Below are 21,895 nucleotides of genomic sequence, written 5' to 3' on the forward strand. Positions count from 1 at the left end.
TCTAAAGAACATCCACTATCGAAACCGTTCCATGATTGATTAGCCTTTTGAAGAATTGACATAAACGAAAAATAGTGAAACGCAGAATTAGTGAACAACGGTGGTCACGCTGGAAGGATGTGGAGGTGAGAAAAGAGACAGAATTGTTCAAATATAAATGGATAAATTCTAAAACTGAAAAAGACAGTTCAATACTGCTGCGCTCTTCTGTTCTTTTGGTCGAGCTTTTGAAATTTCGGACGAATTCGGTCGATCGCCTTTCGCCAGTTCCACATTGCTAGAATTCTGTTAGCTTCGAGCAAAAGGGAGATGTCTTACGGATATCAGGATTGAACGAAACTAGCATTATACAAGTGTAGTCGGTAAAAATCTGCATGATAGCCGAGAACGTGCTCGTTCTTATTTCAAGAGACTCGAAATTTGTCGCCTTTCGCCAACATATCAGCTTGAAATTCTTCAAATAATGGCTCAAACCTAAAAACTCAATATCAACTGGAGACATGGAGGACTCACCTTCCATGCGCTCCGCAATGATATCTTCGTCGTCCTCAGTTTTGTGACCATTAGCATCGTTTTTGATGTAGCAAATGTTCAACATCGTAGCTTTTTCGAACAACAGCACTACAGTACTTTAAAAAAATTCAAAGAAAATACTCTCACCTTCGTTCGCACCAGATTGTTCGGCCAAATTCTGCAGCTCCGTTTGGAACTTCTCTTTTTTCGGGATCAACTGAGTCACAATCTTTGACCACGCGCTGTATAAAGTCTTGTCCCAAATCGACGTTTTTGCAATGTCCACGGTTAATCTATTCGTATGCGCAATCTCTTCAAGCTCTTTTTTCTTCGCCTCAAAGACAGTGTTCTTCTCGTGGTCATGGAGTAAATCCATTTTATGAACGAGGACGAATATCTTTGCTCCTGCCGAGTAATCTGCGATCGCCTGAAAAATACACGTCAAATTTGCACGGAGAAGTTGTTGTATAGTATTATACCATGATTCTCATTTCTGACTGACGCGTTCGCCCTATGTTTTTAACATTGAAAATGTGACATAATTTGACTGACTGGAAATTCCGTCAGTCATAAATGATAATCGCGGTACTATCCTACAGTTGTACGTTTATTTTAATTAACAGTAGATCAAGAACTATGGCTAACAAAAGATCCCAAAATAGAAGAACCCATCGTCATCAGTGAGGAAGAGTCTTTTGATTTATTTCAAATTCATAAAATTGTGAATGGGAACATTCATTTACCCGAACGTTTATGAAAAAAAGAAACCAAAAGAGGGCGGTCTCGAGATCGACACGCCGGGGGGACTATTTATCAGTGGATCGAACCAACGCGATTATGATTATCTAATCTGATAAAGATTTTAAACAGCGTGATTTAAGCTCAAGTACTTTGCGGAATTTTAGCTCATTGATCTATTTTATTGAAATATACTTACGGCAAGGCAGTCTCTGTATCCTTGAAGATCTGCTTCTGGTCGCTCTGATTTTACGTCGATGACATAGATGAGAACCTCGCATCCTCTGAAGGTAAAAATAATCTCAAGTTCACGAAACACAACTTACTTGAAGATCTGTTCTTTTTGGAACATAAAATAACTGTCCATGAAGGAATCCTGTCCTCCACAATCCCACAAATTCACAACCAGGTTGCCGAGCATCCTAACGTGAGCGTGCTCAATATCCATCGTCATTCCAAGTCTGTATACATCATCTGCGACGTAAGATGCAAAAATGATCGATCTCATCGAGGTCTTTCCCGCACCAGATTTGCCCATCAAAAGGACTTTCTTTCTCTCTACCTTTTTCGAGCTCATTCTAGCGCGAGCATGATTTAGGGATGAAAGTGTTGAACTTTTTTAAGATTCGACAGGCAGTGGTTTTACAATAACTGGACAGGATGGATACGATTTCGCGTGGTGACTTTTGCGGAAATCGGCTGCATCATTAAAGTTCCTATTTGTCGGGAAATCGCTTCTATCATTCGATCCTTTGCTCTAAGTCGTATTGGCAGTCGGAGATTACACTAGAATATCTTCAAAGACAGATAAATCGTGGGTTACTTACATGTTCCTCGATGTATTGAAGCTGGACATCATTAGCAGCGTTTTTGTTGTCTTCCGTGAAAACTGAAATTCGTGGCGGATTGAGCGGATAATTTGGCGAGAAAGAAATGTACGCGAACATCTTTTTCTCATCAATATGTTGGATCGACACTTTGAAGAGTTTTCCATCTTCGTATGGCTAAAGGTCGGCTTTTTGAAGGGACTAAGAGGAAGGAGACAAACCTTAAGACCACGTGGAGACTCGTAAGTGTCTGACTCTTCGAACTTCGTGATGACGCCGGTCATCATGAGCTCATTGGACAGATCGAGCGGCAGTTTTTTATCCTTCAACGTATTCACATGCGTCTGGACAAGCTCAGAGTGCTATTTGCAAGTTGTAATAAAAGCTGATGGTTCAAACATTTTTTTACGGCTGGGCGGGAGAATAATTCTGTGAACAGAACTATTCTGTGGAAACAGAACTATTCTGTGAAAAAACAGAACTATTCTGTTTGAAACAGAACCATTCTGTTTGAAACAGAACTATTCTGTGTCGAGCTTAGCAAAATTCACTTTGATTATGTCGTAGATAGCTTATAATACTTTTGAACTCATGTCTAAGAGTGGAAAAGGATTGACTTTAGTTGGTCTTCGAATCTTGCAGCCAAAAACAATCTATATCAATGATAGTTTGTTAATAGAAGCTGAACCGAAGAGGCTATGAAGCACGCTACGGGCCTACGGCCCTTGCGCGCATTTTCTGATAGAGAACTCATTGGGTTGGCAGGAGCAGTCTTTTTCTACCGCTGGGACTCATTTTTAGCAGCAAACAACTTCTTCATTCGCAGTATAATAGTTGTTTTCGCCAAGAAAAATTTTTTTTTCACAGAATTATTCTCCCGGAAAGGGGGGGGTCTTATCGTGAGAATAATTCTGTTTTTCACAGAATAGTTCTGTGCACAGAATTATTCTCCCGGTTGCCCTTTTTTTACCTTGAATCGATCCTGAATCGCCTCGACAACTCTTCCAAGATAATCGGAATAGGTCTCATCGCCTGAAGGAGCTTGCCCAGTTGCGATTTGTCCGGCCCACTCGTAACATCTTCCAAAGGAAAGTGTCTTGCCACCGTCATTTGATGTTTGACGACCTGTGTCATTGTTGAACAAACAACTAAGTTCTGGAGTTGCGGACGACTCTGACGACTCGGCTAAAAATTAATTGCGTTCAAAGAACTTCATCAATAAATCAGAGCCCACTATTTATAATTATATATTTAAAGCCTTCTGAGAACCGAAAATACCGTACTTGAATCGCGAAAGCTTGAAACTTATTAGTCCACTTATTTCAAGTTATTTCCTACAAGCAAATCGCTGCAAACGCGCCATTTGCCAACAAGGAAATACACAAGTCTCGCGCGATGAAATATAAATTACCGTAGATGAGCTTGTTGTAGATATTTTGCTTGAACTTGACTGGTTTCGATCCGATCTTCCACGTGATAAACACCGGGAACCATCCTTTTGAGGCTTTATCTTTCTTGTCCTTTGAACTTTTCTTTCGACTGCGCTTTTGGTTTTCTTCTTCTTCCTCCTCTTGCTCCATCTCACCATCTTCGAATCCTTTACCTTTGACAACTGTTAGAAAAGTCCTAAAGAATAGTCTACCTTTGAGCTCTATCGCTTCTTTATGATCACCCTCCATCAGCACTTTTACATCCGACCTTGTCTGGGAAAGCGCTCTACCAGCTTTATAAATCTTCAACAGCGGATCTGTCAGTACTTCCGTCGCTGTACCCATCGCACCAACAGTTCCATCGAGTCCGAGAATGGATCTGACTCCATTTGCGGCTAAATAGTTGTTGAAGTAGTGGTACTGTGACCAGAGCAGTGAATCAGAGGCCAAACATCTAATTAGCACTATTTTCTATTCTACGATATTAGAGAGTTCCATTTAGCGAGTAAAACCCGTATAAGTATTCATGAAGTCCCAGCTCAGGACAAATCGGACATCCGTGAATCTACGACACGAGTAAATGATCTCTTTAGTTAATTTTTAATCCCAAGACATCTATAATGGGCTCCTTGGCTACATCAATGCGGTCGTAGAAGCATGTTACCTTCAAGCATCGTGCTCAGTTGCGGTCGGAGATCATTGAGATTCGATCTCACGCGACTGGCGTCGTTTTCCAGCTTGCTCCGTTTCGTTTTGATTTGTTCGATCGCCGATTTTAGTTCCTCGCGCTGCGCCAGTTCCCAGCCAAGTCTGGCCTTTACCATCTCGTGATCGGATGATTCTGCTTTTTCGACAATGTCCTGAGGCGCTGATTCCTTGAAGCTTTCTTCTGGAACCATTTCGATCGTCTTATGCAGGGAGTTGAAGCCGAGACAGGCGTCGATTTCGGTTTTAAGATGGTGCGTCTGATACTGTAAGTTCTGTAGTTTCAAATTGACTGCATCTGAACGGCCCAGGAGGGTTTTCGTCTCATCTCTCGATTCTCTAGTGAGCATTTGGGCGAAGCGATTCAACTGCTTCAGCGTGGAAATGGCCAAAACGGCCTCTGTTCGCGTCTGAAAAGTTGTCCTCTGGTCATTTTCTTGGCTTTAGAATGAAGAAAAAACCTGGTAAAGAGCGTCTTTATCCTCCGTTTTTGCATTTTTGAGGTCGGAAATATCCATCATGTGATCTTTAATAGTTTTGACAATGGCGCTGTAGCTCTCGGAGATCTTTTCTAGCGACAGTTTTTCATCTGCCAGAAGTTTGGTCTCATGGAACTTCGGGAACTTCGTGTCTTTTTCCTTCTTAGTTGACTTTTTCGTTGTTTTTGATTTTTCTTCCGCAGCTTCGAAAGGACAAATAAAGCAACAGTAAGTGATATGAAGTCCCTACCTTTCGATTCTGCTGCTTTTTGACGGGCTAGTTTTCCGATAACAGGTTTTTCCGAAGAACTTTTTTCACTTTTACTATTCGACCTCTCAATCTTCATCTTTTTATCCGTCGCACTTCCAGAGTCAGACAATTTTCTCTTTGCTACTTCTTTCTTGTCTGAAGGAAAAAGCTTTACAAAGCGGTAAAATAAGCTCTTTACCGTCTTTTGAAGAACTGGTGGAACCTGAACGACCACTACGGATTTTATCTTTCGATTCGACCATCTGATCTTAATGAAAAAACTTCGGTTGGGGCCTTTTTCTAAATTCAAACCATCAACAATTTGCAGTTTCAGTATTTTCGCGGTGAAAATTTAAAACTGAATAAAAATGAGCTCAATGCTCTTTGCTCCATCTAGCCGAATTGTCATGTTAATTAGCGAAAAATGCGAATTGGTCGGATTAAAGATTTGCCCTGCCAAATAACAGAACAGTTACTTGAAGTGAACAGGACGAAGTGTACTGTAAGAGTCGCCCTATCAATTTTTCACAAAAGAGGAAAAGAGCAAGCGCGGAATAAACTCGCTGGAATCGTCACTCGCCGCCGGCACTTTTTTTGACTTTCCGAGCTTTAGAAGCCCGATGGACTTTAGGGCACAAAATAGAGGAGTACCGCTGAATCAGATATTTACGATAAGTTCGTCGAAGTGCTCAAGGTCAGTTGAGAATTCTCAAAAAAGTTTATTTCAAGGGCACTCGTTCCCGTAGTTTTTTGAAAAAATCTATTTGTCGATCGCATTGAATTATTCATATTTGTACGGTCCGAGCTTTAGATTCCATCAATTTTTGACCTATTATTACCCGTTTTTACTGTAGGTCAAGGACCTAAGGTCACAGAAATATGGTTTCATCATCAGTTTACTGAATGTAAAGAATCATTTTTCGACCTTCAATTTAATCCTTCAATCGCCATTGAGTCTCCGATAATTAACATTCGAACCTCTACATTTTAAACATGTCTTTTGACGGAAAATATTCTCAGCAAAAATAAGACCCAGATCAATTCCTGAAGGGTTGATATTCATTGTTCGCCGATTGCCAAGAATTCGAACATCTTTTCGAAGCGACTTTTTGGATACTGATGCGTGCAGGGACGATCAATCAAGTCTGATTGAGACAGGGGTGGAAATAAATGACACAAAGATCATTTGTAAAACAGGTACTACTTCATCAATGACTGAATAAATCATTGAGAAACATAGAGTACAAGGATAGAGACAAGAGTCCGAGGGTGACTTTTCTGGCAGAAGGGTGGGAATCGACAGACTGCGGAAAAAGGAACCAGGGTCTGGAATATGGTCGGAAAATGTATAACAAATGTATTAACCGCTCCCGCTCAATTATTCAGAACTATTTATAGAGACCCTAAAGAAAAGCCTTGAGAAAATAAATGCTTCGTCTGATGATTCAGGCATCTACTGCGGCTCCTTTAGTAACCCTTACACTGGCAAAGTTATCCAGCAGAATGAATGCTTCCTAGAATCAATAGCTGTTTTTAATTCTGTTGCTTGGAGTTAGAGTTCAATAAAAGCGGTCTGTTATTCAGAAATAGACAGATAGAATATAATTATATATTATCGTTATTCTCATCATGGAAGCACAGTATTGAACTCAATTGACAGTCTCGTGATAACAATTTCAATAATATTGGTGGCGCTATCTGTCACGTGGGCAATTATGGCAAACAAAAGGCTTGATGCTCCGGTGGATGATGGAACAGTCTGCAAGCACAATTTAGAAAAGAGCAGTATGGAACACGAAATATCTTCAGAAGGAAAAACTGACTTTACGGGAGAAATTTCAGCGATTGAAGAAGAAGCCTCTTCCAGGAGCGATCTGACGATGTCAGATCCTATGTAAGTCGAAATTAAAGCGATCGTCTTCCTTGTTGATTTCACTTTCAGGAGAATCGGCACACGAATTGTCTACAGTAGCCAAATACCACCTCTTTCCGGACGCAAGAAATTCACCTGCGAAGTAGTTGAAAATCAGTCTGAACTTCCTGAGCAATTACAAGACGACGAAATTTATATAAGTTTTTTTCTTGTTTTTTGGAGTTTACGATTGACTTAAAGACTTAGAATTAAGATGATTTAGCTTATATTGATTTCGAAAACAGAACTCGACGCGTTTCTTAGCAATGTCTAATTTTAGCGGAGCTGCCAGGATTCGAAGTAGGGTTTCTTTTAGACTAGATGAACTTCAAGAGTAAATTGAGATATTAACCTAACAGTCAAGACACCATTTTGCCATTTTCAGGTTGTTTTATTAACGTTTCATGGCTGGTAGTGTTGTGGAGTGGAGGTGGTGAGCTATTTACGCCGCATCTAGCAAAAATTGATGCTAGATGCGGCGCGCACGAAAGAATGGTGCTCATATGGAGGGTATGGAGATCAATTTGAGACTAGAGTTGTTGCGTTTTTGATTGGTACAGAAAGCAAGGCTCAAAATGAGAAAGAGAGAATAAGATGTTCTTCGGTGGGTGTTTGTTGAGTGGGGTGAGCTTGAGCTTCTTACTGCGCCATGATAAGCTTCTCGTTCAGGGCTAACTCTACGTTCGCAAGCTGGGATAGGTACAGCACCATCAAGTAGTCGTTCACGTTGCTATTGAGCATCTTCTCGAAGACCTCGGCGTCAGCGTGGGGGATCGAGTGGAAGAAGTCGGTCAGCAGGCGGCCCGCGATCGAGTTTGGCTTTCTCTTTCCTTCCAAAATATCCTGAAAGATTGATTGAATGAAATCAAGGTGGATATCATACGTTAACATATTCCTGAATGACTTTCAAGTTATCGATGATACTGTCGACGGAGCTCTTGAGGGGGTCGATTCCAGTGGGCAGCGTGAGTTTCCGACTGCTGCTGGCGGAACATTTTCTAAGCTCGTCGAGGATGGTTCGATCGGCGTCCGAGTACATAATCTCTGTCTGAAGCCAAAGAGGCATCGAACCCTCAATTTGACGCTAAAATGGATTTAGATTTTAGCGAAGAAGAGGGAATTTCCGCCGACCTTTCCGATCTTAGTCTTCAAAAGAGTGTAGACTTTGATGTCGATTTTGCCATTGGTAGGAGCGGTGTCGACCATCAGGACGATTGGGTGAACACCGCCCTTACCCTGTCGAGCAGTGCTCATCAGCCGTGCGTAGTAATCCATAAATGTCATATCATTATTGTCGATTTCTGAAGGCTGCGGTTAAATCTTTCCATCTTCCGAGGCACTTACGCTTTGAGGTAGTAAACCAGCCGATGATCATATCATTGGGAGCTACTTTCTTCTGGAGCTTGAAGAGATCTTCATTAAACTGCATGTTAATAGCGACCTCGTTGTCATCTTCTTTGTGTGGGACTTTGTAACAGCTTCCAACAGTCACGACTCCGCCATCAATCGAGCCACAGAGTGTACCGATAACCCGGCTTAGCAACATCAATACTCATTTCTAATAAAAAAACTTACTTGGGAGCCTTTTCCTTCTCTGAAATATTTGCCCCCTTTCGTTCGTGGTAATCAATGATCTGGAAGAGAACTGTGGGCTGTATCTTGCACAAGTTCGGCTGAGTGGCCTCCATATCTGTCTAGTTCTTCCTTACAACGACACCCAGTCTAAATTAAGCACCTTCAGAATTTCATTTTCGTTAAATAAAAGCTCTTTATTTCAATCATTTCTATCGAGAAACCGAACGAATTCTTCTACGGTTTGGATTTGCAGATTGTTCGCTGATGCCATTTGAAGTGCTTTCTTCACTTCCGGCGTTGTCTGAAACAATGATTAAGGACAACGTTATTATACTTTGGATGAGAACCTGTGAGTTAGCAGAATCAATTAGTAGCACCACATGTTTTCGTTGCCGTTGTAATCGTATTCCTTGATTCACAAGGTGATGTAGCAGCCATCCAGTGAAGTCAAATCGACGAAGTCGTTGAAGATTCTTTTGCTCGTGTTGTTGGATGCTCTTCAAGTTTCCTTCGCATCGACTGAAGGCGATGTCTAACCATCTTGTTACCTCACGCGCTTCCTTGAAAAAAATTGAAATCAAAAGTGCTGAAAACATGGAAGACTCACCTTCGAGTCTTTCTTCATCATGTCGAGACCATCAATAATTATGTTCGTGATAATCATGTGGACATCATCGTTTCGGTTTATCTTTTTGATACTATCAATGCCACCGCATAAAGCTGCTGGAGTTGGAATAACATAAGTCCCTGGCATCTTCTGATCTAAACCAGCTCTCTCGCCATAGAACGTTCCCTTGATGTTGAACTCGTCATCAACCTCTTTCACCTCTTTTCCAGCGAACTGGCCATCCTCGCCTAAAGTCACCCCCGTTTTCGGGTACTTTTCTACGCAGCTCTTGAGCAATTTCTTTATCGAACAAAATCTGAGTAGATTTTCTTCCCAGTGAGACAGCTTCGGATTCGTTTTAAAATCGACGTGTTCGTGGCAATCAGACATTATTGGAATCCCGTTGAGAAATCTATCTTCCCAAAGTGAAAATGGTTGAATCCAGGTCTCATCGCCAGTGGCTATTTTTAGGGCAGTCTCACTCACATTCTTCTTCTCCTCAAGAAGCAGTTCAAGGTCGAAGGAGTTGAAAAGCTTGACAAGCCTCGACCAAAGAGGAGAACCTTCACATTCTTCAATAATGTCGCCATTCCCAAGAAGCCAGTCGCAAATTATCTTGAGCGATGAAAGACCGTGAAACTTATTGAAAAGCTCAACGATGAGGGCGTAGTCGAGAGTTTCAACTTCCGCTTCTTCGTCCTGATCCTCGATGTTTTCCTCTGTCTCACTCAGGTCTTCTTTCTCTTCCGCTACTTCATGAGTCTCATTTTCCACCCCATCATCAAACTCAAAGATCATTTCGTCGTCATTTGCGTCATCCTCGGAGTTACTATCTTCCGAATCACTCTTTCGTTCATCGTTCCCACTAGTGTCGCCACCTCCATTGATTTTAATCCCGAAGCTGCAAGCCAATTTTCTTGGCGCATCAGCCCGAGAAATGCTTGCAGAAGATTGTGCCTCCGCCGATTCCGACTCTTCTTCCTCCATGATTGTTTCTGGCCCATCTTTTGGTCCATTTGTGTTGTTATTCGTATTCCTAGAGCTACTAGCAAACAGTGGCGCAGTTTGGGTTGGTCTTGGCTCGTCGTCAGAGTCCATTTCTTGCGAAAAAGTCGAGTCGTCCGCGGAATCAGTTGAATAACAAATCTCGTCTTCTTCCTCTTCAGAGACTTCTGATAGGTCTGATTCACCTTCGGATAGATCCGCTTCTAGTCCTCCACGGCGAAATCTCGACATAGCCGATTTTGGTGGCGATACTCTTTTAGAAACCGGCTTTTTTGGCCGGTTTACCACAGGTTCTGGAGGAGGCTCTTCTTCTAGAGCGGCGTCATTGTCAGAGTCGCCAAAGTCAGGTCCATCCGGGAAATCAGGAGTAGCACATGCGGAAGAGCGCGATGCAGTGACAGGCTCAAGACGAACGCACTCAAGAATTTGCTGAATCGCGTGATTGACGACGTGATCAGCTGCAGCGACGAACAGAGCATTCGCAGCTAGAAATACGAGTAAGTAGACTTCTCAAAAAGAATCTTTCACCTTTGAGTCGATTCGATTTTTGTTTCCTCAGGTCGTCAAAATTTTGAATCAGCGTCGCAAAAACAACCACCAAAAAGTTCGATTGCAAGCTATCAGGGCCTTCGATATTTACTGCTGCTCTTTTGATAAAGCCTGGTTTGTTGTCTGCGTTCGGGTCAAGATCAGCTTCTCCGTCAGAATCGGCAGGATCGAAGTACATACAGAGATCGAGAAGGTCGAGCATTCGACGGCAGCCTGTATTGAGCTCGCGCTCGGTACAGTAAGTAGCGGGATGGAACATTCCGTTGAGATGAAGGAAGACGATGCAAAACCAGTAAACAGCTTGTTTTCGCTCACTCGTTGACGCATCTGGGTTGTTGGTCACGTGAACAATGGAGTATTTAGCTTACCTAGTGATAGATTGTCCATTTGATTTCTCGGGTACATTTGGTAGCTCTTTTTAGCGCGGTCGGTCATTCGCTTCAGATTTTGGAAGGAATCAGAATACGGGTTCTCGGATTGAAGGCAGCGGCGATAGAAAAATAGAGAAAAGACACCGTGATATTTGTTGGACATGAGGGTTCCCACTTGATTCCAGGGCATTCCCAGATTTGGGAACAGATGCAGGGCTTGCATGTAATATCTGAAGTTACGTTTATTGAAATTTGGCCGCTGATGTTATTAATAGTACCTGTAAGGCAATTTTGAACTATAAATCCCAGGAAGCAGGTCACAAGCGTAACGGCAAATATCACCAAGATACATAAGACACTAGAATAATCGATTCAATTATGAATTAGGAAAAAACCGGGTCTGCTCACCTTATAACATAAATTAAGCAGAATTGTATTCACTTTGTTTTTGTCAGCAGTTTGGTCCTCATTTTCGTCGACTTTCTTGTCGTCGTCATCGTAGTTGTCGGCACTCCACCAATCGAAATAAATGTTCTCCGCTCCTCCATTTTCATTCAGCTTGTCCAGCACTAGAACACTCATTAAAACATATTTGAAGTCTCCCAACTTACATTGAAACATGAAACTCTTGTACCATCCGTACGAACAGTCCAAAAACATTCGCACTGAAAACGATGATAAATATTATACTCCCAAAGATGACCCTACTATTGAGTTGAGTCGCTTCTGACTTGGAGCCTTTGTAGTCTCTCTTGAGCCTTTGAACGACTCCATGAACGGTGTACTTCCAGGCCGTCTCTTCCAATTTCATGGGGCCGTATTCTTCCGGAGATGCAAGTATACATCTTCGCACTACGATTTGTTAGGCACAGGATATCGAAAGGAATCTTACTGTTGTCGCGAAGCTTTTGGCGCATCTGCTTTTGCGAAACGGTGAAAATGTCGGTCTTGTCATTTCCGGCCTTGATCCGGCGAGCAGCGTCGAGGGCGACCTTGTATGCTCGGCGGATTTGGCTACTCGCATCTAAAGAGACCTTTGGATATTACAGTGACATAAGGTCGTACCTTGGGAAGAAGATTTAGCTTCTGGTGCAATCAGAGACATGGACTACTGTTACAATCGAAGAAACATTTCGATTTCACGACAAAGAAAGTTCATTTAGGGTTCTCGAAAAACCCCAAAAGCCGTGATTTCACTCCATCTTCAAAATAAAGAGTTGAGTTATTTTTAATTAATAATAAAGCTCTTCAGCGATCTGAGTACAGAAATAGTATTGCACCTGTATGCATATGGTAAGGAGGATAAAAGGAAGATTGATAAGTTTTCATAGATTAACTTTGTTATGTTACATAAACATAAATTAGCATAGAATAGGTAAAGGAAACTGTTATAAAAATGCGTCGACTTCGAACAACTGGACTTTAGCAACGTCCCAGCCGATTTGCGAAAAACTGCGGTAAATCACTGACCAAGTGTAAGGCACGAAGAATTTTTCAGGAGACTCGTCTTCCTCGTAATGGAACTTTAGCGGCGGGAATTGTCTGAAAAACGTTTTTGAAGCTTCAAATAATCGAAAAAAGCATACTTTAATTTTGATCTGGGCAATTGTCGGACGACTTGGCTGATAATCGCCTGGATCTCGGATGTATTCAATACAGGAGTTTCTTCTTGCCCAAGCTTCAAATGCCCGGAAAAGAAGCCAATGACAAGCTCGATGTTGTCAACTAGCTCTGCAAATCCAGGAATGGACCTGAGCTTGTTGATCGAAGCTCGTTGATGAAGGAGATGATAGACAAGCTCTAAGTTCTGCTCGAGAGATTGACTCAAACATGCGTTTATGATGTCCAGCAACGTCTTCAAAATTGCCACGTGATTTGCCTCTGAAAAGTTGAATGAAAAAGACGAGCAGAAAATTGAGCTTAGAGCTTACCATCGTTGGAAATATCGAGGCGCTTGGAAATGATGGTAATAAGGTTGAGAAATCGCTGGCTCACGCGTCTATGGATACCCTTCAGTCGTATCCCGACGTTGGAAAGAGCGGCCAGGCAGTTTGTGTGAAGATACTGGTCCTTCACTCGCGACAAATTGAATTGAATGACTCTCATTAGCACCAACTAGTAATTTTACATTGAAAGTCGTGAACTAAACAAAGAAAGTTACCTGAACAAGGCTTGATAAATTGATGATTTCGATGATATTTGCCGTTGCTTGATCTTCATTGTAAAAATCCAAGTCAGCCTTTTTCAACACAACTTCATTAATTTGCGCGCAAAACGTATCATCTTCAGTGAGAATCAGAAGCACAACCAATGTCATGTAAAGATGATGCGAAGAGTTCTTTTCAGGGCGAGAAAGAATCTTCAAAATGGGAAGGATGAGTCGGTCGATATCGGTTTTGCTCAGCACGTAGTTTTTGAACGACTCGTTTTCGTGGATCAAAATGTACAGAAGCAACACTCCTGGCTCCGTACTGATCGATTCTGATTATTAAAATGAATAAGAAAAAAAAAGAAAAAGGGGACTTACCAATCATCGCTTCATAAATTTTTCCAAAGGGGAGTTGAACTCGATCTTCTTCTAATATTCCGTTCGGGACTGAAGTGAGGATCGATTGTTTCAAGGAATTTTTTTCCTGGTATTTTTCTGGCAGTGGAGTCATTGTGAAAGATAGTAGAAGCGTTTCGGATAATTTTGATATGCTACAAATTTTCATCAGATACCTTAAAGGGCGTACCTAGGACTGTACCTGTGTTTTCTCTGATTTGGAACTTCTGGGGAACTCGAACCAAGCATCGACAAGATTCCAAAAACGAACCCGCTTGAAGAGTTGATCGCTTCCGTCCTTGGATCTTCACTGAACAGAGAATTTCAATGAATCAAGAATCAAAAATCAAGCTTACGCACCATTCGTACCTTTTCGCTTCCATAAAAGCAATCAGCGCTCTTGGCAAATTTTTCGAATTTTCGGCCGATATTTTGTCGAAGATTTTCGAAACTTCGGATTGGTAGTTTTCGCTTGATTGAAACATCGTCACAGATTGAAAGATCAGGAGCAGTTGAAGAGCTTCTTCGGTGAAAAAATAAACGGCAGAAAAGAGTTCTTCCGTGAGCGAAGCTAAATCGCAAAGAACGTCTACCAGACATTTGAGGAGATTCTCCACCGTCGTTTCTTCGTTTTCATTCAAAATCGCGAGGAAAGTCTTTTCGTCGAAATTCTCAACGAGATGAAGGACTAGTCGTCTGATGACATACAAAGAGTTTGTACAATGCCAGGGGAAGATGTTGTCACCATACTCGACCGCTGTCAGTATTTCTTGATGCCGAACTGTAAATTGATCGATCAGAGATTTCAAGTTGCCATTTGAGCGGGAATTCGCCAGGAAGTTTCGACAAATATTCCGGACGACTAGAATTGATGATAAAAAAGGAGAACGAAGAGGAAAATTTTATACCTTTGTCGGAAGCTGGAGAGGGTTTTTCATATTGAGGGGATTTGAATGACAGGAACTGGTTCCAGAGAGGGTCGGCAGATGTTACTTTCTCATTTAAAAGTCTTTCAAGAGGAATTTTCAACAAGAAAACTTACAGGCTTTTATTAGAAAAAAACGGTCAAAATCACAAAAAGTCACTTTCCCCGAATTAAAATTCCAACTAAAATGATTGAATGATAAATTAATTATCTAGTCACAGTCAGGTAGCAATCCCATTGCCTAATTAACAGCGGATGTTTCTCTAATTCGTCCCATTCGACTGTCCTGGACGGACCCGAGCCCATCTACAAAACAGAATTTCAGGCTAATCTCTTTCTTCATCGTAAAATACAGTCGTATCACTCAAGGGCTTATCAGTTCTCACGTTTGGGTACAGAAGAAAATCTTTGAGTTTTTGAGTTCTTTGTTGAAATTGATTGGGCAAAGAGCAGCGGCCAATCGCCACCGCCGCGCTGCGCCTGAAATTCTCGCCGCTCAGAAGAATCAAAAAGAATCGCAATTGTGGTGTTCAGCTCTAGAATTTTTACTCAGAGAAGGGAGTTGAAGAAGAAAGGAACGAACGAAGGATAGAGAAATGAGTGCAAATGATCCGGAAAATGATATGCACGGGCTCTCGACAAGAAAAACTAGCGAAGTTGAGTCTGAAAAACGTTATTTTTTGACCGTCGGTACGCTGATGGGTTAAAATTTTGTGTTACAAAAGTGCGTAAAAGCGGTTATTCGACACTTAATTATTACTTATCTACAGAAAAACTTGAAGAGATGGCAAGAATTTAGTCTGGTGGATAATAATTGAATTTTCTGACCGTCGGTGCTCTGATGGGTTAAAATTTTCTTAATTGAATATGTGTACGAAGTTTCATTAAAAGTTTTTACTGGCATTGATTTTCGAAAGACTCTGTAGAAATAGTTTTATAGCGACATAAATCTTGAGTTTTCCTCAATAAAATCGACCTTTTTCTTGAATCTCCGGTCATCTAAAATGTTTGTTGGATCTTTCGAGAAACAAGATAAACACCTTTTTACGTCAGCTGGTCAAAATTGACCCAAAGTTTGAGCTAGGCAAATTTCAAATAATTTCATTTTGAAAAAATGTCCGAAGCGGAACAAACCTCAAGTGAAATCGAGGAAATTGAAATTCCAGAGCCCGATGAAAGTAGACGTCCTCCCCCATTGAATTTCAGCGAAAGCGATGAATCGAGCTTGTTTAACAAAACGGAAGATACGACGCATGTTAGTGATCAGAGCACGTTTGAAATCGATAAAGGTGAGGATTCTAGTACTGAAGATGTGAAGTTTACCGATTATATAATTCAGAGAATAAAGTTGGTTCTGGACCGTCAAGAGCAGCAAGATTAGCGGAGATTGCCGAAGAAGCTGATTATCATATCGAGGTAAATCCGTTAAATTTGGAGATCATACAGGACTTAAATTAGCAGAAAACTAAGGGTGTCACTTTGTGAAGTTCCCGAGAGTCTTGATAGTAATTCATCTCATCAATCATTGAAATTTTTCTTCAGAAAACTGCTTGGAAATACCGCTCAATCAAAGAAATCCTCAACGATCCCTAAAACAGAGACGACCATCGTTTTTCTTCTTCATAATCACCTCACAAGACCTATATCACCTTTTTTGTTCTTTTATCTTCACTGCCTTTATCTGTCACTATTCAACTTTCACTACATCGATAACCAGTTTCGTTTTCGTTTCTTAGACTTTCTGAATTTATATTTCAAGTTTTGACCAAATACTAGACTAACACCACTTTTTGAATTATTTTTCTTTTTGAAAATTTTTGAGATTTCAACATCTGTTTGTTTTGACAATTTTTTGGGAAGGTTGTGTTTAGAATCAATGTCTCGGACGTTTGGCAGACGTCTTGGGACGCTGGTGGACAGTCACGGTCGACCGCATGATTATTTGAGAATTTCCCTCACGGAAAAATGCAACTTGCGATGCAGGTACTAACCGGAAGTTCAGGGTCAAAATTGGAGTTGTTTTACAAGTCGAACAAGTGAAAGAAGCTGGTGTAACCGCTCATTTTGCTTGGCTCTAGAATTATTGAAAAAATGCTCAAATTTTAAGGATATCCCCTGAATTTTCGGACTAAGGGGGCCACTTTCAGATTGAAGAATTCTAGAGCCAATCAAAATGACCTGTTGTATGAGTTCGTGGTCTCTTATCTATTCATTTTCCTTAGTCAACTCACCAACATATCGTTTGGTAGACCCTTAATTTTCTTTGTTTAGGTACTGCATGCCAATTGAGGGCGTGAAGCTCACCCCCTCGGATCAGCTGTTATCTGCTCAAGAGCTCTACCGTTTCAGGTCTCTTTCCTTTGTCCTCCCTTTTGTCTAACCCTGTTTTCAGCTCCTTGCTTGTGAAAAACGCCGGCGTCTCCAAAATACGTCTCACTGGTGGGTAAGCCACTTGCAAACGCTTGAAAAGCTAATTTTACATTTTGCAAAGAGAGCCACTCGTCAGAAAAGAAATTCAAGAGATTATTTCTGACTTGAATTCGCTCAGAGAAGATGGAGTCAAGCAAATAGGAATAACTACGAATGGCGTTTCTCTTTCAAGAAGAAAGGCTAAACGACTGAAGGAAGCGGGACTCGACACGGCGAATATCAGCTTGGATACGTTGGAGCCGATGAAAGCGGAGTTTATCACGAGGAGGCCGAAGGAGATGCATTTTTCGGTCATGAAAGCGATTGAGAATTCGATTGATGCTGGAATAACGACAAAGGTAAACGTAGATTTTGTTTTTTTTTTGTTTTATTTTTTTCATTCTTTCAGTAATACTGTTGCCTTCGGCGCACAGTTTGCACAGTCAAACTACAGTCATTTTTTCTTTATCATTCTTCCATTTTCTTCGTACCATTCAGTCCATTTCGTTCTTGCCATCGTAGAATATCAGATACAGGAATTTGGTCCCAAGTCCATTTTTCAAAGGGTTGCACCCAACTTTTCTCGGAAGAGGTATAAAATCTCACCGTGGTACAGGGTACCCAATTTACGTAAAAAACGTATTCAGTTCCTCGGCATGTTTCTGCCCGAACAAGTACATTTGCGTGTTTATTCTGATACCAATAGATGCCTCTAGCATCGTAATATTCCTTGATATCGTCAAGTATATGAATTGGATGCGGAGGTTTTTTAAAGATATCAATATCATCCTCTCTATCATTCTCAAGAAGCTTTTCGATTATATAATCGTCATGATTATGAATCGCTTCGCATTCTTCCTCAAAGCCCTCGTCTGAGCCTTTAGTAATCTCTTTTTCTTTTTGAAAAAATAACATTTTTTTGGTTGTGGTGGTTGGTTTGATAGTTTTTATTTTTGGCACTGGTGTGTGAGATTTCCATTTTCGCGCGCCTTTATATACCCGGTGAAAAGGGAAAACTTTCCCTTTTTCATCAGGATGGATCGGTGAGTCATCATGACTCATCGCGCGCTGTGGCGCCACCACTTTTGTTTTCCCTTTTGAATTCGTCATATTGATGACACATCGATGAGAACTGATGAATCAATATGAGTCAAGATGAACAATAATGATTCATCATGAATTTGAATCATCGTAAGTCATTATAATGAGTAGTTATTACTCATTTTTTGATTTTGGTTGCCCTTCCTGGGTCTTAACTTATCCAATTAAGATCAAACTTCTGGTGTTTACTTTTGACAGTCAGTAATGATTAGTAATCATCGATTAATTCAGATCAACTGCGTACTCCAGCGTGGGCTGAACGACGACGAAATCATCGACTTCGTAAAGTTGTCAAAGGACCTCCCAATCACCGTCCGATTCATCGAATTCATGCCTTTCAATGGAAATGAATGGGCAAAAGGCAAACGCTTCATTTCGCTACGTGAAATCCTTCGAATTGTAACAGCCGAGTTCGGCGAAATAGAGCATCAACGAGGCGAGAGATCAGATGTCGCGAAAAACTACCGTGTTCCGGGCTTTGCTGGCAACTTTGGGATTATTGGCTCGATGAGTCAACCTTTTTGCTCTGGCTGCAATCGAATTCGGCTCACTGCTGATGGGATGATTAAAAATTGCCTCTTTTCGAACGAAACAGACGACTTAGATTTGAGAAAGTACCTCCGGGATTCAAGCATTAGGTGAGTCACAATCAGCCCTTGAGTTTATCTCTCTAACCCGAGCTCAATTACGATGCTTTATCGCATAATTGAGGCTTGATTACCGTCCCTCATTTTTTAGCGTTCGTGACCGTAATTTTCACGATTACGAGGGAATAATTTTTTGTCTAGCGTATCAGTCTATCTTTTATTTTATTGCGAAGTTGATTTATTGTAACATCTATTTCCGCAGCGATGACGAATTACTCACCATCGTACAAGATCATCTTCAACACAAGAAGGCTTCTCACGGCGGAATGGAGTTTCTAGAGAAAACACGTGACCAAAACCGTGCCATGACGTCTATCGGAGGATAGAGAGATGCTTCTTTATAAGCATACGCTTCACTGTTTTTCTAATCAATGACTACCGAGTGCCTTCGTAAATTCCCGCTTCAAGACCTCACAATTTTTTCTTCCTCAATCTTTTCAAATCTTTCAATCTCAAAATCTTCTCTGATTCTGTATAATTTGACGACTGTGCGATCAAAGTTCAATTTAATTTTATTCTTTGTAATTATTTCTTTCAATTCGCTTGTCATAAAAAGGGGTTAAGATGGACACGGCAAAGCTAGAAAGTTTGCTGGTTAGATTGGAGACTGCGGTCGCCAAGTTGGAAGGGCGCGCCGGAGGAGCTGCTGCCCCCGCTGCTGGTGGTGATTCTAGCGCTGATGCTGCTTCAACCAGGTAAAAAGATGTTCTTCTCCAACTCTCTCAAGCTTTTCAAGTCCATCCTTCCTTGATTACTCAGCGTGGCTCGACTCCTCCATCAAGCCCTTTGTCGACGCGTCCACTGCCCTCGGCGACGACATCGCAAAAATGGGCGCTCTCGTCCAAAAAGTCTTCGACGCGCAGAAGACCTTCATCCTCCTCGCCGCAAAACATTCCAAACCCGCCGACAGTGACCTCCAAAAGATCCTCGAACCGCAGGTCAAAGCAATTACTGGCGTAACGGAGTTCCGCGAGGCATCCCGCCGCTCGAAATACTTCAACCACTTGTCGGCCGTCTCCGAAGCCATTCCGGGTATGTAATTATCGGGCGCTTTTTATGCATGAATTTTGTTGTTTATGCAACAATAGAGCTCCAATACTAAAAAATACCAAAATAGCAATTGTTAATAAACTTCAACGATACGTTTCTGAACCCTTCTCATTAACCCGTTGTTTACACAAAATTCAGCTGTGTCCTGGATCTGCGTTTCCCCAACACCTGGCCCTTATGTCAAGGAAATGAGCGACGCTGCGATGTTTTACACGAACCGAGTTCTCAAGGAATACAGAGAGACATCGCCCGAGCATGTTGCGTGGACTAAATTGCTCTTAGGGGCGCTTAGGGAGCTCCAGGCTTACATCAAGCAGCACCATACTACTGGACTGACTTGGAATCCACAGGTACTTCAACTCAAGCCCCATGTAATTTATCATCCCTTCAGGGATCACGGCTAGAGCCAAAGCACATTATGCGCCCTGTTCTTTCCCCAAAGCCCAACCGAAAATCCCCCACCCCTCCTCCTCGGTCTTCATTGCCTCCCCTCCACCTCCTTCTAGCCCTCCCCCACCCCCTGTCCCCAATTTTATCCCTCCTCCACCGCCCATGGGACCTCCTCCTCCACCACCAGCATCCGCCAAGCCCGCTCCTCCCACGAGTGATGAAAATACGCTCGCGTTATTCAATGAAATCAACTCGAAAGGACTTGGCATCTCACAGGGTAAAGATGATTGAGTTTTGATTTGAGTCAAATCATTTGACCCCATCTGAAAAAAGTGTGAAAAGAGCATGTGTTTTTTGGTTTTGTGTGACATTGTTTTGAAACTAACCTACTTAGGGTTCACCTGCGAAGCCAGGCGCTGCCGGATCCGAAAAGCCAAAAGTGGCGCCTAAACCTCGCGCAGCAGCTGGAGGTGCTCCGCCACCACCACCTCCATCAGCGCCCGGAGGACCTCCACCACCTCCACCACCAGCAGAGGGTCTCCCAGCGGCCTCTGCTGGCGGCAACGAGGAAATCGACAGATCGGCACTCTTCGCCGCGCTCAATAAGGGATCTGATATTACTGCAGGTACGCAAATCGAGCTAAAAGAGCGAAAGAACAAAGCTTAAAGTTCTGGCTATTAGAATTACTCTGGGACTTAACGGAATATGTCAGATCGCTTTTGGGTAATAAAGATCGACTTCTAATCGGGTTTTCTGAATTTGAATGTATTAACTCATCTGCGTGGCTATTTTCTAACACTCTCCTTCGCGAGGAAAAGCTCTCATTTTTCTTTAGGCTTGAAAAAAGTAACGAGTGATATGCAAACACACAAGAACACTGCCCTGAGGAAAACCAGCCAGGTCAACTCATCTGCAAAGCCCTACAGCGCGCCTAAGCCAAAAAGCGTCGTCAAAACTGAAGTTGTCAAGGATCCCGTCTTCGAGCTCGACAGCAAGAAATGGATGGTAATAAACTGACCTTTCTCCTTCCAAAATCTAAAACCCTTCTTTTAGATCGAGTATCAACGAGGAAACAAAGGTCTCACAATCGATGGAAACATGAAACAAACTGTCTATGTCTTCAAATGCCAGGACTCAACAATTACTGTCAATGGAAAGGTCGGCTTTATCAACCTCTTGCTCTCCATAAATTAACCCTGTTGTAGGTGAATAGCATCATCCTTGACACCTGCAAAAAGTGCGCACTTGTCTTCAACGATTCCGTCGCCGGTATCGAAGTTATCAACAGTCAGCGAATCCAGGCGCAAGTCACTGGAAAATGCCCAATCATTAATGGTATCTTTGATCGTTTTCGTCATTTTTCACTGTGCTTTAGTCGATAAGACTGATGGCTTCCAAATGTATCTGAGCAAGGAATCGATCGACTGTGAAATCATTACTGCTAAAGTTTCTGAGGTAAGGTCAAACAAAGATGATCAGATGTTAACTCTCTTCAGATCAACATCATGATCCCCGAAGGAGACGACTACACCGAGAAAGCCGTTGTCGAGCAGTTCAAGACCGTCTGGGATCCCGTCAAGAAGCAAATGGTCACGACACCCGTCGAAATCTGCGGATAAATGCAAAATGAACAAACCCTGAAACAACAATTCCATTTCAACTTGAATAAACTTCTTCTTTTCTTTGATCCTTTCTTTATTGAGAGATTCTTTATCAATTTTACTACATTTTTACTTGCGCACAGAATGTTCACATTTCAACTCAAACAAACGCTGGAGAAAAAATTTTCAAGATCAATATCTCCAGCGAATTTTTACTGCACTAACACATGTTCTTTTGTTTATTTACTTATCTTCTTTACTTTTA

The 21,895-nt window shown here is 41.8% G+C and overlaps 7 protein-coding genes and 1 long non-coding RNA gene across 9 annotated transcripts; 3 read left to right on the forward strand and 5 right to left on the reverse strand.

The window, feature by feature from the left end:
• Window positions 1-27: 27 nt before the first annotated feature.
• Window positions 28-1,850, reverse strand: LOC145711161 (ras-related GTP-binding protein A-like). The gene is made up of 6 exons (XM_081788893.1): window positions 1,578-1,850; window positions 1,451-1,535; window positions 661-940; window positions 514-621; window positions 319-474; window positions 28-277 (listed from the first exon to the last, which is right to left on the reverse strand). Exons 1-6 carry the CDS (start codon window positions 1,826-1,828, stop codon window positions 189-191), a joined length of 969 nt encoding a protein of 322 aa, XP_081645019.1. The 5' UTR covers window positions 1,829-1,850; the 3' UTR covers window positions 28-188.
• Window positions 1,851-1,860: 10 nt separating this feature from the next.
• Window positions 1,861-5,221, reverse strand: LOC145711149 (uncharacterized). Its single transcript, XM_081788880.1, has 10 exons — window positions 5,142-5,221; window positions 4,943-5,098; window positions 4,675-4,895; window positions 4,173-4,623; window positions 3,721-3,903; window positions 3,490-3,681; window positions 3,049-3,263; window positions 2,300-2,440; window positions 2,079-2,255; window positions 1,861-2,037 (listed from the first exon to the last, which is right to left on the reverse strand). Exons 1-10 carry the CDS (start codon window positions 5,203-5,205, stop codon window positions 1,894-1,896), a joined length of 1,944 nt encoding a protein of 647 aa, XP_081645006.1. The 5' UTR covers window positions 5,206-5,221; the 3' UTR covers window positions 1,861-1,893.
• Window positions 5,222-7,061: 1,840 nt separating this feature from the next.
• Window positions 7,062-8,585, reverse strand: LOC145711162 (eukaryotic translation initiation factor 3 subunit F-like). The gene is made up of 5 exons (XM_081788894.1): window positions 8,430-8,585; window positions 8,199-8,389; window positions 7,986-8,155; window positions 7,738-7,938; window positions 7,062-7,697 (listed from the first exon to the last, which is right to left on the reverse strand). Exons 1-5 carry the CDS (start codon window positions 8,540-8,542, stop codon window positions 7,494-7,496), a joined length of 879 nt encoding a protein of 292 aa, XP_081645020.1. The 5' UTR covers window positions 8,543-8,585; the 3' UTR covers window positions 7,062-7,493.
• A 17-nt stretch (window positions 8,586-8,602) lies between these two features.
• LOC145711147 (nonsense-mediated mRNA decay factor SMG5-like) lies at window positions 8,603-12,183 on the reverse strand. Its single transcript, XM_081788878.1, has 11 exons — window positions 12,027-12,183; window positions 11,854-11,985; window positions 11,670-11,813; window positions 11,573-11,626; window positions 11,370-11,530; window positions 11,240-11,319; window positions 10,959-11,191; window positions 10,570-10,917; window positions 9,037-10,526; window positions 8,777-8,989; window positions 8,603-8,730 (listed from the first exon to the last, which is right to left on the reverse strand). The coding sequence occupies exons 1-11, from the start codon at window positions 12,064-12,066 to the stop codon at window positions 8,629-8,631; spliced, it is 2,997 nt and encodes a 998-aa protein (XP_081645004.1). The 5' UTR covers window positions 12,067-12,183; the 3' UTR covers window positions 8,603-8,628.
• A 28-nt stretch (window positions 12,184-12,211) lies between these two features.
• LOC145711151 (dymeclin-like) lies at window positions 12,212-14,819 on the reverse strand. The gene is made up of 9 exons (XM_081788882.1): window positions 14,673-14,819; window positions 14,415-14,515; window positions 13,867-14,368; window positions 13,709-13,816; window positions 13,489-13,661; window positions 13,123-13,442; window positions 12,893-13,076; window positions 12,548-12,842; window positions 12,212-12,503 (listed from the first exon to the last, which is right to left on the reverse strand). Exons 1-9 carry the CDS (start codon window positions 14,735-14,737, stop codon window positions 12,350-12,352), a joined length of 1,902 nt encoding a protein of 633 aa, XP_081645008.1. The 5' UTR covers window positions 14,738-14,819; the 3' UTR covers window positions 12,212-12,349.
• Window positions 14,820-14,837: 18 nt separating this feature from the next.
• Window positions 14,838-16,266, forward strand: LOC145711175 (uncharacterized). Of its 2 annotated transcripts, none has more exons than XR_014135126.1 (4): window positions 14,838-15,056; window positions 15,614-15,720; window positions 15,771-15,847; window positions 15,974-16,266. It is a non-coding gene; the product is annotated as an uncharacterized LOC145711175 (long non-coding RNA). The 2 variants fall into 2 exon arrangements; XR_014135125.1 differs by having other exon boundaries at window positions 14,878-15,056; window positions 15,611-15,720.
• A 34-nt stretch (window positions 16,267-16,300) lies between these two features.
• On the forward strand, window positions 16,301-19,116 carry LOC145711160 (uncharacterized). The gene is made up of 6 exons (XM_081788892.1): window positions 16,301-16,414; window positions 16,703-16,780; window positions 16,824-16,874; window positions 16,923-17,199; window positions 18,173-18,579; window positions 18,791-19,116. Exons 1-6 carry the CDS (start codon window positions 16,308-16,310, stop codon window positions 18,912-18,914), a joined length of 1,044 nt encoding a protein of 347 aa, XP_081645018.1. The 5' UTR covers window positions 16,301-16,307; the 3' UTR covers window positions 18,915-19,116.
• A 12-nt stretch (window positions 19,117-19,128) lies between these two features.
• LOC145711154 (adenylyl cyclase-associated protein 2-like) lies at window positions 19,129-21,716 on the forward strand. Its single transcript, XM_081788885.1, has 9 exons — window positions 19,129-19,283; window positions 19,325-19,620; window positions 19,777-19,988; window positions 20,423-20,654; window positions 20,865-21,034; window positions 21,083-21,187; window positions 21,235-21,364; window positions 21,405-21,484; window positions 21,526-21,716. Exons 1-9 carry the CDS (start codon window positions 19,153-19,155, stop codon window positions 21,646-21,648), a joined length of 1,479 nt encoding a protein of 492 aa, XP_081645011.1. The 5' UTR covers window positions 19,129-19,152; the 3' UTR covers window positions 21,649-21,716.
• Window positions 21,717-21,895: the final 179 nt, after the last annotated feature.

This window comes from Oikopleura dioica, chromosome 1 (assembly GCF_907165135.1).
Source record: "Oikopleura dioica chromosome 1, OKI2018_I68_1.0, whole genome shotgun sequence".
Classification (NCBI taxonomy): domain Eukaryota; kingdom Metazoa; phylum Chordata; class Appendicularia; order Copelata; family Oikopleuridae; genus Oikopleura; species Oikopleura dioica.

What these genes read in the sequence shown, in the direction of transcription:
- LOC145711151 (XM_081788882.1), bottom strand. Translation starts at nt 14,737, where the DNA reads ATGGGCTCGGGTCCGTCCAGGACAGTCGAATGGGACGAATTAGAGAAA. An exon ending in CTCTCCAGCTTCCGACAAAG is followed by an intron (nt 14,369 to 14,414) that starts GTATAAAATTTT and finishes CATCAATTCTAG; the next exon opens with TCGTCCGGAATATTTGTCGA. An exon ending in ATTTATCAAGCCTTGTTCAG is followed by an intron (nt 13,077 to 13,122) that starts GTAACTTTCTTT and finishes TAAAATTACTAG; the next exon opens with TTGGTGCTAATGAGAGTCAT.
- LOC145711149 (XM_081788880.1), bottom strand. Translation starts at nt 5,205, where the DNA reads ATGGTCGAATCGAAAGATAAAATCCGTAGTGGTCGTTCAGGTTCCACC. An exon ending in ATAAAGACGCTCTTTACCAG is followed by an intron (nt 4,624 to 4,674) that starts GTTTTTTCTTCA and finishes ACAACTTTTCAG; the next exon opens with ACGCGAACAGAGGCCGTTTT. An exon ending in AGTCTCCACGTGGTCTTAAG is followed by an intron (nt 2,256 to 2,299) that starts GTTTGTCTCCTT and finishes GCCGACCTTTAG; the next exon opens with CCATACGAAGATGGAAAACT.
- LOC145711162 (XM_081788894.1), bottom strand. Translation starts at nt 8,542, where the DNA reads ATGGAGGCCACTCAGCCGAACTTGTGCAAGATACAGCCCACAGTTCTC. An exon ending in TGAAGACTAAGATCGGAAAG is followed by an intron (nt 7,939 to 7,985) that starts GTCGGCGGAAAT and finishes AATCCATTTTAG; the next exon opens with CGTCAAATTGAGGGTTCGAT. An exon ending in TCATTCAGGAATATGTTAAC is followed by an intron (nt 7,698 to 7,737) that starts GTATGATATCCA and finishes TCAATCTTTCAG; the next exon opens with GATATTTTGGAAGGAAAGAG.
- LOC145711161 (XM_081788893.1), bottom strand. Translation starts at nt 1,828, where the DNA reads ATGAGCTCGAAAAAGGTAGAGAGAAAGAAAGTCCTTTTGATGGGCAAA. An exon ending in ACAATCTGGTGCGAACGAAG is followed by an intron (nt 622 to 660) that starts GTGAGAGTATTT and finishes AAAGTACTGTAG; the next exon opens with TGCTGTTGTTCGAAAAAGCT. An exon ending in CATTGCGGAGCGCATGGAAG is followed by an intron (nt 475 to 513) that starts GTGAGTCCTCCA and finishes TTGAGTTTTTAG; the next exon opens with GTTTGAGCCATTATTTGAAG.
- LOC145711160 (XM_081788892.1), top strand. Translation starts at nt 16,308, where the DNA reads ATGTCTCGGACGTTTGGCAGACGTCTTGGGACGCTGGTGGACAGTCAC. An exon ending in AAATGCAACTTGCGATGCAG is followed by an intron (nt 16,415 to 16,702) that starts GTACTAACCGGA and finishes TTCTTTGTTTAG; the next exon opens with GTACTGCATGCCAATTGAGG. An exon ending in CTCCGGGATTCAAGCATTAG is followed by an intron (nt 18,580 to 18,790) that starts GTGAGTCACAAT and finishes CTATTTCCGCAG; the next exon opens with CGATGACGAATTACTCACCA.
- LOC145711154 (XM_081788885.1), top strand. Translation starts at nt 19,153, where the DNA reads ATGGACACGGCAAAGCTAGAAAGTTTGCTGGTTAGATTGGAGACTGCG. An exon ending in GCTGATGCTGCTTCAACCAG is followed by an intron (nt 19,284 to 19,324) that starts GTAAAAAGATGT and finishes AAGCTTTTCAAG; the next exon opens with TCCATCCTTCCTTGATTACT. An exon ending in CAATTACTGTCAATGGAAAG is followed by an intron (nt 21,188 to 21,234) that starts GTCGGCTTTATC and finishes ACCCTGTTGTAG; the next exon opens with GTGAATAGCATCATCCTTGA.
- LOC145711147 (XM_081788878.1), bottom strand. Translation starts at nt 12,066, where the DNA reads ATGTCTCTGATTGCACCAGAAGCTAAATCTTCTTCCCAAG. An exon ending in AATGGACAATCTATCACTAG is followed by an intron (nt 10,918 to 10,958) that starts GTAAGCTAAATA and finishes CCAACAACCCAG; the next exon opens with ATGCGTCAACGAGTGAGCGA. An exon ending in TGATGAAGAAAGACTCGAAG is followed by an intron (nt 8,990 to 9,036) that starts GTGAGTCTTCCA and finishes ATTTTTTTCAAG; the next exon opens with GAAGCGCGTGAGGTAACAAG.